This window comes from Lutjanus erythropterus, chromosome 5 (genome assembly GCF_056507025.1).
Source record: "Lutjanus erythropterus isolate fLutEry1 chromosome 5, fLutEry1.hap2, whole genome shotgun sequence".
NCBI lineage: Eukaryota > Metazoa > Chordata > Actinopteri > Lutjaniformes > Lutjanidae > Lutjanus > Lutjanus erythropterus.
The window spans coordinates 24,144,291-24,163,099 of NC_139321.1; the positions used below are offsets into that span (position 1 = coordinate 24,144,291).

General features: G+C 36.7%; 3 protein-coding genes across 3 annotated transcripts in view; all 3 read left to right on the plus strand.

Moving 5' to 3' along the window:
- col23a1a (collagen type XXIII alpha 1 chain a) overlaps positions 1 to 3,030 on the plus strand; it is a 174,110-nt gene extending 171,080 nt beyond the window's left edge. Inside the window, exon 32 of the mRNA XM_084719305.1 lies at positions 729 to 3,030. Coding sequence (XP_084575431.1) covers positions 729 to 779 — 51 coding nt within the window. The 3' untranslated portion in view covers positions 780 to 3,030. The remainder of the gene's footprint in view (positions 1 to 728) is intronic.
- Positions 3,031 to 8,457: 5,427 nt separating this feature from the next.
- Positions 8,458 to 13,538, plus strand: rack1 (receptor for activated C kinase 1). The gene is made up of 8 exons (XM_084719306.1): positions 8,458 to 8,673; positions 9,430 to 9,601; positions 11,491 to 11,638; positions 12,069 to 12,164; positions 12,338 to 12,448; positions 12,688 to 12,828; positions 13,067 to 13,177; positions 13,426 to 13,538. Exons 1-8 carry the CDS (start codon positions 8,565 to 8,567, stop codon positions 13,489 to 13,491), a joined length of 954 nt encoding a protein of 317 aa, XP_084575432.1. The 5' UTR covers positions 8,458 to 8,564; the 3' UTR covers positions 13,492 to 13,538.
- Positions 13,539 to 13,626: 88 nt separating this feature from the next.
- nme5 (NME/NM23 family member 5) lies at positions 13,627 to 18,642 on the plus strand. The gene is made up of 5 exons (XM_084719307.1): positions 13,627 to 14,636; positions 16,476 to 16,681; positions 18,021 to 18,121; positions 18,215 to 18,333; positions 18,474 to 18,642. The coding sequence occupies exons 1-5, from the start codon at positions 14,514 to 14,516 to the stop codon at positions 18,549 to 18,551; spliced, it is 627 nt and encodes a 208-aa protein (XP_084575433.1). The 5' UTR covers positions 13,627 to 14,513; the 3' UTR covers positions 18,552 to 18,642.
- The last annotated feature ends 167 nt before the right edge of the window (positions 18,643 to 18,809 follow it).

Below are 18,809 nucleotides of genomic sequence, written 5' to 3' on the forward strand. Positions count from 1 at the left end.
AAAAAAAAACAGCCTATTGTTAACTAATTAAGTGGCGATGGTAGAAAGCTAACACTATCTGTAATCAAAGCATACTCTGAGATTATCACTCGTGGACTGTCAGCATTAATTTCGTTGCTTGACTCTGATTTAATACAGGGGCATTTTGTAAGTATGTTACGGTGTGTGAGCTTGTAATTGTAAAGCATGAGTATTTATTGATCATTTTAGGGGTTTGTGTTTGGATTTTAATTTGACATGCGACTAATAATTAATCCCTACTGTTCTTCTTTTGCAGTGATGACTAACCAGCAGCATGGAATCTGTACATATTGATATGGTATATATTGGAATACTACAGCAACAACCCACTCCCTTTTTCTCCCTTTTTTCATAAAACGTTTTATATAATATATTGAGATTTTTTTAACAAGGACGTTTTGAATCTACAGTATTATGGAAACTTTTTTAAACCCTAGAGATCCAGTGTTGTTGTGAATGCAGCTATAGTTTTGAAGAGAAGAAACTGAACTGGCAGTAGGACTCTTTACGTTGAAGGACAGTCCAGGTGACTGTGTTGGGAGTGCCTTACTAACAAAGTCTGACTTGCTGCCTGATTGTAATCATGAACGCTGTGTGGATATGACAGTGTGTGCACTCACCCAGGATTGATGGACAGATCTCCTGGCTGTGGCAGATGGAGAAATGTGGGTCAGTACTCTCTTCTCCTCTCTCTGTTCTCTGAAAAGGAGGAAATGGCAAGACAGAAGCTCAAACGCAAGCGTCTCTCTCAGCCCTGAAGGGGCCTGGTGGAGAAAGGACAGGCAGAGAGCACAAGGGGGGCAGATTGGCCTTTATGAAGCAGAGCGAGCCGTCTAACGCCTCAGTGTCACACTGAACACTCAGATCCTCCGTTATGGAAACTGTCCAGGAGGGGGCGACAGAGAACACTGCATCTCCACATTCACCTGAGAAGAGAGGACACTCGTGGCTGGTGAAGTTATTTGGGAGTCACTGACGTCACTGGCACATAAAGAAGGATTTACTGCACAGATTCACTGAATATGTTGCGACAGTCTCTTGTACGGCTCTTTCGTGGAAGGTTTTCACTAATTAAATGCATGATTGTGACGAGGCACAGTGTTGTTTAGCATCCTGACAGTTTGTATGACTTGTGGTCCCTCATTGAAACCTCAAACGACAGTAGATTCATCTTTTTCACCTGCAATAAGCGGTCTTTAATAGCCTTTCCATTTGAACAAGCCACTCCGAAAGTCAGTAAGTCTGCCTTTTTATGGCTTACACTTGTGGCAGTGGTGACTTGTGTGTTTTGTTATATTCTTACATATTTTTGTCCAGTTACATTTTGCATTCCTGTGCATTGCCATGGTTAGATAGTGAAATTTCAAGGCCAGATCTGAAGGAACCATTCACAGTATTCATGATGAACCAGTGTTTCAGGCGCCTTGACAAGTGATTGCCAATCAAATTATTTCCTTAATGATTTTCAGTGCAACTGATGCTTTTTTGACAGATCATTATCTTTTAATCACTGATGAAGACATGTTTAATTGATGTTGCCAGTTTCTCTGGACAACGGTGTAAGTTTTTGCTGCTGACTTAAATGTGTGTTGTTTGTTTGTTTGATATTTTTGAATCAATATGAGTCATTTGGACTGAAGGACTAACAGACTAAAGTATGAAATTTGAATCAAATGTATACACGGCCATTCTTTTTTGGGAAATTATTCATTTTTATTCAGCAATACGAAATGGTTTATAATGCTGTCAGTTATTTTCATTCTCTGTGTGTTCTTTCTTCCGGTTCTCACAAAAGGTTAATTCTTTGTTATCAGATGACTTTTATTGGTGTGTTTTGGTCTTTGTAATTTTTTTTTTCTCAGATGGAAAATTTTTTGGTGCTTAAATACTTTTATGTACTCATTGAAAGCTCTTCTCTGTGACAGCGTGCCAGAAAAAGAAAAACAGATCAGTATCATGTTAAAACATGGAAATGTTATTTTATTATTAGATATTTTCACATTCTTACTTTTTTTTTTTTTTACTTTTACTTATATGTTTATAAAGGACACATTATAACACTTTATTACATGGCTTTGTTGAAGTCTTGCTGACTTCTGATTGGTCAATTACAGCATTCTAAGGTTAGTTATTTCTTTATAGCAAACTGTTGGTACTGTTGCTATGAAGAACAGACTGTTGCTATGGATACAGTTCTGGTCATAGACTCTAGAGGAGCAATAAAATCGTGTTTAAATCCAAATTTAAAAAAATAATATCTTTTGTCAAATAATAGATTTTATTTGGTAAGTAACCATGTAATAAGCAGGATAATGTACAGTGAGCAGGTCATTATTGCAAAATAAACCCCTGACAGGGTGATGCAGGAACCTAACACGAACCAGAGGAGTCTTGAATCACGATAAAGGGGTGCTATTATCCCTTATATAACTTATCACGTTATAATATGACATGTTTTGTTATAACAAGATAAATAATATATTGTTGTAACTAGAATTTTTTTGTTATAACAATGTTATTACAGCACAATTTGAAATGTTTTATGTTATAACAAGATAACTAGTATATTATAACAAGAAAAGTTTCTTGTTATAACATGATAATTTTGTATGTTGTAATAATGTCAAAATATCTTGTTATAATAGGAAAAACATCTTGTTATAACAATAAGCCTTTCACATTGTAATTTGATACTGGTCAGTTTTTCTTTTTTTCTTTTTTTTTTTTTTTGGGCTGTGGCAGCAATATGCTTCCACACTACTCTGCATATTCATATGCAAAACCACACACATATCCACAGATACACATGCATTATTGTTTAATGTTGAACATATAGGAAAAAAGAAATTGTACTGTTTTCGAATATGTGGCAACATTTATACAGAACAGGGATTACAAAGAATCATTATTTGGTTCTGTTTACGTGGACAGAAAAACACACATGAATGGAAAACAGTGTTTAAGTTTCTTAGTTTCTTTCTACGTTGATATTAGTTGCACTTTTTGATACAATATCTTCAGCAATTTTTTTTTTTTTTAAAGCAGAACACATATTCAAATTAATAGCTTTACATGACTGAATTAACCCTTCATAAGTCCCATCTCTATTACTCTCTGCTCCAGTGGTAGCTGAGTAAACTTGGTACCTCGGTCAACTCTCTCCTTTCCTGTTTCCTGTGCATAGATAAGCTACATGTTAGGATCAACTGTTAAAAAAAAGGAAAACCAAAAGTTGCTGGAGGACCTGTAAAAAACAACATATAGGCTATTCACATTAAGTTTGCTAATGTTACAATCAATACAATCAATCAATACCCAGTTATGTCTGTTAAGATTGGCACTCATCCAGGTCGTGATGTTCTCTAGGGGCTGTGCGAAGGCAGCACAGAACCTCGCTTGCTAATTAGCTAGTCTTTTGGTCACATTAGCTAACTTAGGCTGTGTGTTCCACTACCCATACTACCATACCATATTTAGTATGCCAGAAAAAGTATGTCCGTATACATAGTATGTCAAATGCAGTATGCCAAAAATACCAGGATATCCTACTGCATCTAGTCAGATTCTGCAGTATGGAAGCCAGTGTGATTTTCTGGTTATTCTCATCCACAATTCTCTGCACAGTGGAAATTACGTAACATCGACTGAGCTGCCATTCCAAATTTGCTACAGGCTGTGATGGATGGATGGTGCCAAGTTATGATGAAGTACTATGTCCCAGTTGTTTAAAAAAATCCGAATCTACATACATAGGAAAAACTAAACAGGATGTGATTCAGCATGCAGCCAAGTTTTGACCCCATATGTTGTTTTTACAAAAAAAGGAGAAAGTTGCAAGAAGTTTGCTCAACTGTTATTGGAGCACCAAGCAGAAAGTGGCAACACTTAGACTTAAACAGACTTAGAAAGGGTCGATTGAAATCATTTACAGCATTTTCATCATTAGCTTGAATATGAACAATCAGAATGTTTTATTGGTGATTAGTGTATCTGTGATTATCTTTAGACACTCTCAACATACAGTACAGGCTGCTCAATGTTAATTCCAGTTGTTGTCTACAAACATTGTAACATTTGCAGATTTCAAACACGGTCAGTATTAGTGTTGTTTGTACGTTATCATTTTAGACCAGATCAATCTGAGAAATACAAACGGATGTATTTGTGATTCCATTTAGGTAGTTTGTTCAAAGTAATGTAGTAGAAGGACAACAGTGTTGGGTCAGTTCCTGCTAAATCCAGTAAACACACAGTACATTGAAAATACTGACTTCCTCTTTGTAGTTAAACATATCCAGCCGCTAACCTGCAAACTGACTCATGTTGTGTTGCAGTAGTCATGATGTAGGCCTCATGTCCCTGCTGTGGTGGTTCCAGTTTAGGACTGAACTGAATGTGCAACATAACCTCTTATCAGCTTTATTTTTGCAAACATTATTTCACAAAGCTGAATTACTGACATGACACAAAACAATTTCCATATCAGCAGGATAATTAATCAATTAAATGTTTTAACTTTTGAAGGATGTGAAAAAGGTCAGTATATCACATGTTAAACCTTTACTGTATCACTCATTTATAAAGTTAAAACAAAAGTCTGCATGAGTTGCATATCATTAAGCTTAAGTAGAAGAGCTGACATACAAACTTTATTTCAGAATGATAAAAATTTATGCTGAGCGAGAAACTTTATTGAAAGCGGGATGATTTTAACTGTAAACCACACAGTTCTTAGCATTATTTCACTGGAAGCTGATGGTTATCTGTCACTTAACATTATTATATGTGTTTATTTCTTTTGCAGATTCTATCAGTTTCAGTTTTAAGGAAGTCAGTAAATGGCACAATGTCTGAATGCAGTTTGGTGTTTTAGCAAGTCATATATCACAGTATTAGCTTGACTTTGTGAGAATGTTTTTCTTTGGTTGTGTATTTGGTTGTAAAAGAATTAAGCTATTTTTGTAATTACTTGTCTAAAAATGTATAACATGAAATCTGGTCAACTAAACATGTAGACTGAAATAAACTCTCCAGTGTTAAGGTTTTTTTTTGTGTGTGTGTCCATTAAATCATAATCGTGTAAAATTATTTAGTTTCATTCATTTGACACTAATATAACACCAAAAATTGAATTTAATTAAATAATATATTTGGGCTACATGATTAATTGTTATTGATTATCAATAATAAATAAACAATGACCTTTCTCAGTGTGTTCTTATGAGAATTAACCAGAAAAGAGGATAAAACTCAATTTAACAAAACAACCAACAATAGATAAAAAGATTTAAAGCCATTACAAGGAACTTTAATATTGTACTTACCATTAAGAGGCACAGCATGTTGGGCAAGGCTACGTAGCGCTGCATCCTGTTTTCTTGAAGAATGTCCTTCAATAATTCCACATTGGGGAAATATATTTTTCTTACACACACTGGGGTGTGAGTGACACATAGTCATAGTTGTGATCCTTGCTGGACTTAAATCATCCACCGTCCAGATCCCAAGCAAAGTCCACACAGACTGAGCTACTGCCAAAACTTTGAAGAACAAGAATGGTCATAAACTATAGCTTAGTAGAGAGAACAACTTAAAAGTTTGCAATAATAAGTAGATGTAATTTTTACAAATTTTATGTGATTCTGCTTAAAGATAAGGATTACAATGGTGTCGACCCACAGTGCCTTTCCTCAAGCACTGCATGAGCCAATAGCAGGCCTCCAATGAAGCTGTGAGGCTGCATCACATCAGTTAGCACAGCTTCATGCACACCTTGTCATGATTACAGGGAAAATTCAGCACTGTTCACATAGATGTCCGGTCAGTGTTGATAGAAAATGTAGTTAAATTACACAATGAATTCCTCAGCGTGTGTCATATAAGCTGCGTTCTGAGCTGAGATTTTAAAACTGTTATGTCGTCCAAATAGTGCTGATGGTGGAATCAGTGTTCCTTTGGACCATCTGACTCAAATATGCCCATAAGAAGGCCAGATGGTGTGTTTGTTACCCATTAAGCCAGTAAAGTGTGCTCTTAATTTTACAAATCATTAACAAACAAATATTGAAACATTTTCAGAAATCATTCTCACATGTCTTCCATTGTTACAGCTGAAAGGGCTCATTGTTTCTAAGACAAAACAACCGGTTACATGATTGGTTGCAGTAGGTCCATGTGGAAGGAAACACCGGAACAAAGACATACAACATTAACATCTGCTTTAATTGTCTACAGCAACTCGGGATTTCATCTCAAAGAACAAATATGTTTGTGGTTCAGTGTTTGTGATTATTAAATTAGTGCCACATTTTTGTACAGTCATTGACCATTGTTTGTTTCATTGATTGTTTCACATCTATATTGCATGCATCTGAACTAAAAATGTCAGAAGGTAAGATTACTTAAATAAAACATTAGTACATGTTTTTATTTAATTCTCCATTAATTTATCTCAAGAATTTTAGAAACTTTTTTCCAGCACAACCATTACAGAACAAAAATCTGGAAAAATTACAATATTAAAATATTCAATATCAGCCTTACAAAATGTTAAAATACAACATTCAATGATAATTTTGAAGCTTTCTACTGGTGGGAACAGGGAAACATTCTGGGAGACCTTAATTAGTATCATGAGTAACACGTGTGTGACTTTTTCATATCAATATGGCTGTCGTGTAGGTCATGTCCAAAGACTCTTCATTTAAAAAAGAAAAGCAGTAAATCCTTACGTGAAAGAAACTGGAACCAGCAGATGTCTGACCTTTCTATTTGAAAAATTACTGACATCACTGATAAATGATAAAGATAATTAGGAATTAACTTTCTTTGAAACATCTTCATTGCTTTAGAGCTTCTTGAGTGATTTATGACATTCTCATAGGATATTCTTTGAGTTAATTTCATAGCAGGAATGAATGGGTTATAATCACTGAAATTCCATTCGTGTATGTGGTATTTAGCAGGTAAAAATACATGATTTATCATAAAATATTTCCCCCATTTTCCGTTTTACAGTCAAGAAAAATCTGCTTTTATATATATTTGGATGAATTTTAGAGAAATCTCTCCATTAGTACAATTCAAAAAGAAAATACAAAGTCATTAATAGTGACTTCAGCAAGATTTATCCATTTTTGGATGCATTTTACTCACTAGATAGAGAGTTCATCTAGACTTATCTATTCAGCCTATTCATTGAATATACTGTAAGTATTATATTATTAATTATTATATTGGAAAATGTATCTTGTTTGTACTAATGGGCAACTCAACACAGTAAATAAGACAATCACACAAGCAATGATTCATTTAATCAAAGGCATGCTGTGGTTATTCCACAAGAGACTTAATGGATGTATAGCTTTTTAGAAAAAAAAATGCAATAATAAATTGTTAAGAACTAGCCTTTCTTTATTTTGTTAGCCATCACAGATGAAAAGGAAATATATGTTCTGAGAATACACCAGCAATTTTACAGTTAAGATTAAGAACCAGTTACCTCTCTTTTCTAATTCTGTTGGAGGTAAAAAAAAAAAAAAAAAAAAAAAAAATGATCAATGAGTTTTGCCTATGTAATGACTTATACATCACAGGTTTAACTTGAATATTTTTACTCTCTATGATTTACTGAAAGCATAGAGCATTGTTCCTCCTTTGTACATTAACTGGTAACATTTTGGTATTTCATTTGGTATTTCGTTTTTCAGTATTGGGTAACTTAGAATAATTAAAATATTCTAATTCTTAACTCATTTTGGAAATAATAATGTACTTATTTTGGCAAATTATTTCAAACACCAATGGTGTTCATATTTGCTGCATATCTAAAATTATACGCTACTACATGCTGCAAAATTAAGCCTATTATTTAATGTTTTCCAGTAATTTTCCTCTTTGTCTGATATTGCTGCCACTCACTCAGTTGCTGCACTATCTTGAATATAACATTAGCCTTTTATTATTATTATTATTATTATTGTTGTTGTTGTTGTTGTTGTTGTTATTATTATTATTATTATTGTTGTACTATATCAGTAAGTAATTTGGGGAAAAAACAGAATTAACTCTGACTCTGAATTTTCCCTTTGTACTGTTTGGTATCCAGAATGGCAATAGTAGTAAAAAACTTAAATAATTGTATTTATTCAATTTGATGATTATCTGGCAAAGTTATATCATATACTCAAAATTTAGCCTTTATTTTTGTATTGAAAAATGAAACGAAACAGTACATTACAACAATTTTAAATAAAAAGTAAGGAAACTGCAAAAAACATTTATTTATTCTGTTTGTTTTCCATAAAAAAAAAAATCCCCCTGGCGCTGATGTTGTCCTTATATATTTCTTTACAGCAACGGTAAAAGTGTGCAGTCCACATTTCCCAGAATCCTCCGCGGGTTGCTCACCCCCTCATAGTTTTTGCATCCGGGTCTGAACTTCCTTTTCCTCTGTGCCCAGATGCTATGAGGACGTAGGTTTTCCCGGACCTCCGAGAAATCCGAATCCATCCTTGTAAAAGGCACCACCGAACCTCGCCAAAATGACCGAGCAGATGACAGTGAGGGGGACCCTGAAGGGCCACAGTGGATGGGTCACCCAGATCGCCACTACGCCCCAATATCCCGACATGATTCTGTCGGCGTCCCGAGGTGAGCCTTCCCCGCCGGCTCTGCCAACATGGCTGCGGTGTATAGCATTAGTTAGCTAGTCGGTTCGCCTCTCTTAACTTCAGATTAACAACGTTGCTGCTGAGAGTGAAACGTGAAAGAGGTCTAAACAGACGTGTAGACACGAAATCTTATTGTACAGTTTTTACACGGACAGAAACTACAAGAACTTACGAGAAAGATAACGGCCAGCTAGCCAAGCTAGCTAAGCTAACACACTTTGGCGTCATCTGTAATTCAACCTTAGATACCCACACTGCATCTGTGACACGTGTAGTAACATTCATAGGTGTAACAAGTGTAGTTATATGCACAAATGTGTGGATCCGGAAACCCTCTACTTCTAACCTTCATAGAGTGAGTCTGCTGACTGTTTGGCAGCTATCCTTTTGAAATGCATCAATGCTAATGTCTCATGGATCGTCTATGTCTTGATTGAAATATAGCTTTTGAGTTTAAGGTAGATTCAAAAGGACTTGTCCCAAGCTGTTCAAAAGTGCACCAGAAAGATGGGTTAGTCTTCAGTCTAGTTGCAAGGTCATCAAATAGACATGCTGGCTTGATAAAGTGTCCAGAGTGCAGCAAAATGAGAAAGTAAGGAAACGGAAACAGAGTAGGGTCTCTGCAGAGACAGCCACCATCACACATCAAGTGGGTCATAAGTGATGATTGGGAATTGTTTTTTTTATGAAATGTTGGATATTATGCACATTAATAAACCCTGTGTGTTTGTTTCAGACAAGTCCATCATCATGTGGAAGCTGACCCGTGATGAAACCAACTATGGCATCCCCCAGCGCTCCCTGAAGGGCCACTCTCACTTTGTAAGTGATGTTGTCATCTCTTCAGATGGACAGTTTGCCCTGTCCGGTGCCTGGGATTCTACCCTCCGCCTGTGGGACCTCACCAAGTAAGTGCAGGGAATGGACCTCATCAGCACTGATCAGATGTTTGGGTTCAGGGTTGAAAGCTGTCTGCTGTAGGTGGTTTGTTTCTTGGGTTACACACAGTTTTGTGTCATGTTCAGTTGAATGCTGTAGTTCAGTGACTCTAACTTTCCCTTAAATGACTTAAAATCTAAGGATTAACTCGTTGAAATATGCAGAAGCCCTGCAGAGGTAAAGGTTTACTCTAAGTGCTGCAGGAAATGAAAGAGCCCAGAGAAAGAGTGCAAATAGATTTAACTGCTTGTGTAACTTAGCAACAGGAATCAAATAACTTGTCAATCTAAGGGTTAACAAAAGTATTCATGGTCATATCGGTGTCACTTAATTGTGACTCTCATAGCTGAGTTTAATCAGGGCTTTCTCCACACCATCAATTGGTAAAATCTGAAACAAACCCAGCCCAAGTTGTTTGACTTTCATCAGGGTTGGGCAGTCTGGCCATTTTTTATGTTAAATCGTTTTAATGATACATTCTAATAACTGTGCATCTCTACCTAAATGTTGAAATGTTGTTACAAAACAATATCTCCGATTAAGTCATTTCAGTTAAGAGTTGTGAAAATTCTTCTATGTTAAACCTGTGCAGTTTATTTTTGGGCTGACATGGCAAAAAAAAAAATCATATTCTAATTCAAGTGGTTCAAGAACTAGACTTCTGCACCTCCTTTTGCTTCTGTTGTCAGACTGTAGAAAATCTATCCTGTGTCAGGAGACTTTGGGCAGTCACAGTAAGATTGTGGAGTCAGATTGAGTCCCATTACCATCAAATACCAAAGCTTTGGGACTCAGCAGCCAACCCAAACTATCAGTATGTGACAACCTGGGATTGAGAATCAGCAGTCCACAATGTTTCTCCAGATTTGCTTACTGTACCTTTTTAAGCTTTTTAAAAATAAAATGAATTTCCTGAGAACAGAATAAGTTCATCTTTATAATTGGCCATAATGCACATGAAGCACATCTATAATTTTTTTTCCCCCTTAGCTTTCACTCAACTTATAGAGAAGTTCAACAATCATAAAAATGCAGCCTAAACAAATAAAGCATGCTCTCACACTCTCATATGCACCAACAGCAGATCACAAACCATGGACATCACACAAGATGAATTATTTTCCATGTTTCTGGTAAACCAGAATAATGTCATGATTTGTATCATTTGCTTGTCTTGCTTGTAGTATGTGCCTTATCCCTATTGTCAGTCTGTCAGTTTTTGCATCCACTTTTACTGAACTGTGCATCCACAGCTCTAAGCTCACTGCGCCATTTAGAAAGTAGTTTGAAACAGGGAAAAAAACCTTGGTTGGTTATGTTTCAAGGATGGTGCCAGTATGCCAGGACAGTAACTGAAGATTATTTTCCCTATTGAGCAATCTATTGATGTTTACCATTGATTAATTGTTTGGTCCCAAAAATGTCAGAAAATGGTGAACACGGTTTCCCAAAACCCAAGGTGATTTCCTCAAATGGGAACAGCACAAAGAGATCAAGTTTAATGTAAGAGGATCAAAGAAAACAGAAAATATTTGCATTGAAAAGCTGAAATCAGGGTTTAAAGATGTCTTTCTTTATTAAGTGACTCAGACCGATTGACCGGTTATCAAAATAGTTGGCAATGTAGTAGGGTAAGGGCTTCACCCAAATGATTACATTCTCCGGTGTTAACTTTCAAAGTGTAAACACATAAAATTGGTTATCATACAGTTGTCAAAACTACTAAATCTGTTTGTAGCTGTTTTATATAGGTGTAGCTGTAGAGACACTGGAATGCTTATGGTAGGGTGTCTTCACATATACAACTGATTTGATTGCCTGAAATGTTTAACTTCATTTTCTTGTTCTCTCCCCCCAGTGGTGTCACCACCCGGCAATTTGTCGGACACTCTAAGGATGTTTTGAGCGTGGCCTTCTCTGCTGATAACCGCCAGATTGTGTCTGGCTCCAGGGACAAGACCATCAAGCTCTGGAACACTCTTGGAGTCTGCAAGTACACCATCCAGGTGAGCTGCTGACTCATGTTGTCTTGTGATTAGCAGGCAGTTTTTGTCAGTCAGTGAAACTAGATTTAAGTGCTAGATAACACTGTGCGCTACTTTGCATCGGAAGGCAACTAGTTGAAAAACCAAATTGCCCGTTTTCTCAAGTTCACACTTCAAATTGATGCCAAGCTTTCTACAACATTGCTATCCCTCAGTATCATTGAACAAATGATGCAGCGACCCTGGTTGTTTTAACCTGTGTATATTTAAGATTTTATGTTGCTTACAAGCAGCCAAATAAAACGGTTGACTATTAGACACCTTGTTTTCTCACCTTGCTTGTTAGATTTATAGATCATAATGATTTCATCTGTGGTTAAAAGACAAATCACAGATGTTGGATAACAAGAGAATCTTGCATTGAGAATACATGTACCTCTTCCTTTTGCAGGATGAGGGCCATTCTGAGTGGGCATCTTGTGTGCGCTTCTCCCCCAACAGCAGTAACCCCATCATTGTCTCCTGTGGCTGGGACAAGATGGTCAAGGTATGTTGTCCTTTGTCCCACAAACTCTGTAGTCATTAAGCAACTTGAATGAAAAAAAATGCATGTATTACCTGACCTCTTCACTGATGAGTGCTTGTGTTAATGGTGGCAAGTATAACTATAAAAATAGCTATTTAATGTATGTAATGTGATGTAATGTCCTTTGCTTCAAGGTGTGGAACCTGGCCAACTGCAAGCTGAAGACCAACCACATTGGCCATACTGGTTTCCTGAACACAGTGACCGTGTCACCTGATGGCTCCCTGTGTGCATCTGGTGGAAGGGTATGAAAAGCTTTTACTATGCTGGTAGAGAAGAGTTTCAGTTTTCTTTCCTCAGTCCAGCTTGCAGGTTTCAGCAATGATGGAAACTTTAAAGCATCTGTGTAACATTGATGATAAAGAGGCTGTTTCTGAGTCTTACCTGCTCTTAAAAGGTTGTTGTGGATTTGTATAAAATAATTATGGAACAAGCTCCTTAGTTTTTAGCAGTTAAGCATCATGTATTTTCTCTCTTTGTCCAGGACGGTCAGGCCATGCTGTGGGACCTGAATGAAGGCAAGCACCTCTACACCCTGGACAGCGGTGACACCATTAATGCCCTCTGCTTCAGCCCCAACCGTTACTGGCTGTGTGCCGCCACTGGGCCCAGTATCAAGATCTGGGTAAAAGACCTCATCATCTTCTCAAATATCTTATCATGGTGCATTAAAGCTACAGTGCTGCAACAGCAGTGATGAAACCTTGAATGCCAACTGTATTATTTGATGATAAAGAGGCTGTTTCTGAGCTTTTATCTAGACCAATTTGTTGTAACTTTGGGTGCATCGACTTGTGAGATTGACCCTGTGCTATTCCCAAGCAGTTAATGATTGCATTGGTGTTTTCTTCCTCTTCATGTAGGATCTGGAGGGCAAGATCATTGTGGATGAGCTGAGACAGGAAGTGATCAGCACAAACAGCAAGGCTGAACCCCCACAGTGCACTTCCCTGGCATGGTCTGCTGATGGACAGGTACAACACACTCCACTCTCTTGTACCTTTCAGTACACACATCTTCGTTATCCCAACAGCTCATGGGTTTTAGTGTTCAACCCCGATGATTATACCCATTCACTTTTAACTCTGATGTCCAATGATGACAGTCCTGCAAATATGAGGGGCACTAAAACGAGTTTATTTGAATATTCATTGACAAACTATGGGACTGTAAATAACAGAATTTGAGTGATTTGTGTTTGTCTGCCCCTCTTTCTTTACAGACCCTGTTTGCTGGCTACACTGACAACCTGATCAGAGTGTGGCAGGTCACCATTGGAACCCGATAAGAACTTGTCTTGGAAGCAACTTTGAATAAAAGACTGTTTAAAAGGAACATGTGTGCCATCTTGGTGTCAACACTGATCAGTTATAATGCATACAGTGTTTTATTTGTTTGAAATTGTACTTTTAAACATTTTCACACAAACCAGTGGATGGTGTATTCAAAGTAAGAACTTTTTCTTTTAAACTTTATATCACAAAATTTGTTTAATTACAGTAACAACTTTCTCCTTTAATTATTATGATAATAAGAACTTTATCCTTTGAAACTCTGTTAAGTTCAAGTTGCTTAACATTAGTAGGAATACCTGTACATTCCAAACCTCAAGCAAGCAATAATCCAAAAACAAAAAAAATGCCAGTCTCATGGGTTTATTGAAAATATGTTTATTAAAAACAAGCCTGGTAATAAACTTCAGTTTTTCCTCACTTTGTTGCTACTTAAACTTTAAACAAAAATGTAAAGATTTTCATTATTCTATAGGGCTGCAATGGTTAATTGATAATGAATCAATTATTACCAATTTCTTTAGTCCTTTGATGGTAAACTGAATATCTCTGGGTTGTGGACAAAACAAGACATTTTAGAATGTAATCGGACATTTTGAGTTTTTATAGACCAAGCAGTTGACAATGAAGTGAATCCTTAGTTGCAGCTCTAATCTTCTACACATAAAAGCTGGAGAGCCGGTGATATGTTTGAATTCAGGTAGTGAATGAAGTGTAATTTGTCAAATTTCAGATGGAGCAACGGAAAGAGATTTGACCAGTGTTTTGTACTTAATATCGATTGTCCTGCTTGGCTTACCGTAGACGTGTAATGGTATCCTAGCAACCACAGCAAACAGAACGTGGGGCAGTTGTATCGAGCAAGTAGCACAACCGCTTTTATAAACTATTTACTAACTAGTCTAAATCAGCTACGCGTAATGTTAAGCTAATCACTGTCGGTCGTTAGTGTTTTATACTTCAGGACCGACAAAGAGTAACAGTTGACTACAGACGCTTGTGTAGCACAGACGGAAATATGGATCAAACTTTACGTCGTATTTTTGTGGAAAGAACTCTGGCGATTATCAAACCTGATGCCGTCCACAAAGCTGGGGAGATTGAGGACATTATCTTGAAGTCGGGTTTCGTCATCCTGCAGGTTGGTTAAAATGCCTTGGAATCTACAGCGGTAGGCGTAAAAGCATTCGTGTCTGTATGTAAGTTTAGGTTACATAATGTACCTTTGAAGAAAACTAAAAAAAAAACCAGTAATGCTTGGCACCTTCAAGGAAACTTTAAAAAAGAGGAATGGACATTGCATGTCTGTAGAACATTCTGTGCTTTGCTATTGAAGCCTATGAGAGAAGCACACAAACCCAACATATCTAAACTGTATGACCTTTGATGCATCAGTTCCTTTCAAAAATCATGAGGACTCTTCAGAGGATAACATACCGACTGATTCTTGTAAAATGTGTGCATTTGTTTATTTCCAGTTGGCCTCCAAACAGCTGATAAACAGTGTAACTCCCATAAACTCCAATAGGACTGACACTAAGCCTGCAGCATAGAATAGCACACTTGCCAACGTTGAGACCTCAAAAAATGGGAAGGATTTTGATACCAAAACATGAATTTCAGGACTTCATGTCATGCATTCTGGTGACTTTTAAAGAATGAAAATAACAAAATAGGTACACCACAACAGAATTTTATGCAGAATAATTTAGATTTCACTTTTAATCCTCAGGGAAGAATACAGAATAATTTGTCCCTAGTGTAAATTTAAATAAATCTCTGACATAAAATAACATTCATCAGTTTTGTTTCTTTCATTTCATTTTTGCCCATTTCACTATCAGAAAATTGGCATGGCAGATTTTAAGAAATGCATGCCCCTTTAAAAATTTCACTGAGGAAACAGGAAATCTTTTTATTTTGAAAATTGGACAGGTTGGCAAGTATGGTATTGACCCTTTCTTCTTTTTTTAGTTTCATTGAGTACCTTTAGGATGTGCTGTATTGTATCAGGATGGTGTTGCCCAAACTGATCATTTCTGAGAGAAGTCTGGGTAATTACTTACTTTATTATATGGTGCCCCTAAAAATCAAGTGTATGTGTTTCTTCCACTGTGTGAAGTGATCAGTATGGCTAATATTATTGGCTGCTATATCACAGATTGTATATAGGCAATTGTTGTCTGCTTATACTTTATTTTGACTGATATGTAAGAAGAAATTAAAGTACAGAAATGGAAAAGATATATCAACAGTTTTACTAGTATACAGTTTGTCCAGCAGAGAGCGCTGATAATACACTTGTAATCATCACACTTTCTTAATAGCGATGCATATGGTATCTTTATCAAAATGCTTGTCACTTAAATTAAAAACAATATAAAGCAATGGATCATACTTACAAATCTTTTCACTACTGAGCAGGCCTACAAACTGAATTAATATCTAAACCTTTCATCAACATTTTTGTGGCCAAGAAGGCTGAACAAGCCAGTGAAAACTGAAATACAGATGAAATCAACAAAAACAATGTTGCAGCAGGCACAGGTTTTGAAAGTATTTAAGTATTTTTAACATCAGTACTTGTACTTATAGTTGAATAATATTTCAGTTATGTAAAGTACTTACACTTGAGAACAGATTTTCAGTACTCTTTCCACCACTGTACATACTAAATGTATTTGAAGCCTCTGATTAATTAACGCCTTTTGACCTCAATTGGTCAGGTTGGTTATAGGGGTTATTTTGCATGGATATGAATACAGATGTAACTTGAGATTTTGGCTCACCCTTCAGTGTGCCTTGGTCAGAAAATGTTTGAAAACCAGTGAACTGCATAGATAAAGAGCACAAAAGGCCAGAGGACAAATATGATTTTTGATTTTGGGGTGAATTGTCCCTTCAAGATAAATATTGACCTCAAAAATCCAGCATCAGTTCATATTTCACTAAAATGTCCTCTACTTCATTCCTGCGACAGAAGCGGAAGCTGCAACTAAGTCCAGAGCAGTGCAGTGACTTCTACGCCGAACAGTATGGAAAGTTCTTCTTTCCTAGTTTGACTGCCTTCATGAGCTCTGGACCCATCATTGCCATGACACTGGCCCGCAGCAACGCCATCACCCACTGGAAGTCCATCATCGGGCCCGCTAACAGCATCAAAGCCAGGGAGACTCATCCAGAGTGGTCAGTCTGATAGCTTACAAAATGATAATTCAGACATTTTGATTTGTTGTCAGTTCCTTCTATGGCACACGTTGTTTATTTTATATATAAATTCTATTACAATGGTGGGCATTTTGACTGAATCACTGCCTAGCAGGGCTGATGGAAAGTAGGGCATACACACACAAACCAGGCCCCTGTTCTCAACCATGAAATCACGCTAGATATTTCAGTTCCTGGTAATACATCAAATGTCTGCTTCGAAACAAATTGACACAAATAAAAAGACCCTCAGTATATTAAAAAATACTATTAATATCCCTACCACAAGTTCTGTTGGTGTTCCATGTAGTGTGTGAACATATAGGGCAGGTCTGTTTGAGTACTGTTTTAAAAGGGCTGGATTTGAAAAAAGTTAGGAATTTAAATGTGTAAAGCAATGCACCTTTGATTTATTTTTTCTGCACAACAGAAACATCACAATAGGAAAGGAAACAGGCTAAGTACAAAACTACAGAAAAAACAAAGCATATGTGTAATCCTAGAGTAGAATTATCTTGTTTTAATAAACACAGTGTTGTATTGAACATCTTTTTTAATTCAGGTTGACTCCTGTGCTTAAGGGATAGTTCAGATGATCTGAAGTGGGGTTGCACAAGATATTCATCAATTGTCAGTGTATTACCTACAGTAGATGCTAGTCGACTAGACCCCAGTTTGGAGAAGCAGAGAGGCACCAGCACAGAAGCTATAAAAATGTACTGCTGTGGACAAGATAGTCCACATAAAAAAACTGCATCAGTTTAAGTGTTTGCTATATTTAGAATGTTTTCACCACTTTACTAAACCACCATTATATAAGCTAAATATTGCTGTCTTCAAAGCAACCAAACTCCAAAGACAAAATCGGTAATTTTACCCTGCAGAACAGTTACGGGTGTAGCACCACCTCGTTCTGTTAGTTTGTTTGTGTTATAGTGTGACTTTGGTGAATCCAACCTAACCTTTTAAAACACTGCAGTCACAACAACACAAACTCACAGAGATAGGGTGTCACAATACTTGAATATTTCTGTGGTATCTCGGCACCAATCTGTCAGCGAGTACTGTGTGATGGACATATTAAAATAATGTTGGGTCAAACATACAGTTTGCATTACATTCTCTATATGGTTTTGTACCATATAGAGTACCCCCATAATATTATCTGTGGTCTGTGTGTATTCAGCTGACTCTGGTCCACACCTGTCATCCTATGAGTTGGTGTAATGATTTAGTTTTTTACCTAATGTAGAAGGTTAAAGGTTTATAACCACCCTGGAAGAGATATTTACGTGAATGTCATGTATTTTTTCCTCAGCCTTAGAGCAAAATACGGCACTTCTGACCTGAAAAACGCACTTCATGGCAGTGAGTCATTTCACGCGTCTGAAAGGGAGATCAGATTCATGTTTCCAAACTGTAAGTAATACAAGCAAACACATACAGTTGTTTGTATTAAATTGTAGTATTGAGCACTTATGTTAATGTACCCTTCTTGCTTTCTCTCTGTAGCTGTAATTGAGACCTTTCCCTCAAGAGTAGCAACTGAAGAATACCTGAACAGGTATCTAAACCCAACTCTGCTACGTGGACTCACTGAGCTCTGCAAGCACAAGCCACGCAATCCTTGTGTAAGTACTTGATGGAGGTGGATGGATTTATTTATTAACTAGTTATTTATTGCTGTTGAATATCACTGTTGCCATGTGTGTTTGTGGGTATCGAGCTTTGAACATCTCACTTAAATATCCTGCACTTTCATTTTGAATAGATTTGGCTTGCTGACTGGCTGATCAAAAACAATCCAAATAAGCCTCAAATATGTGAAGAAGAAGAAGGAGAAGAATGACAACAGGGAAACAAGAAAGACAAATACATAATTTCATATGTTATTTTATCAATAAATGTATCTGTTCAATACTATGATGAAATAAATGTATTCTTGGTGCTTATCATCTGTTTTGTTTGCTTTCTAGTAAAGTTGGTCTGTTTAAAGCACTTTTCGGCCTTTTTTGATTAAAATTGAAGCGATGCAGCAACTGGCTTACAGCGTCTGACATCATCAATATGCAAAGTAAATCAGGCACTTCGTTAAAAAGATTTAATC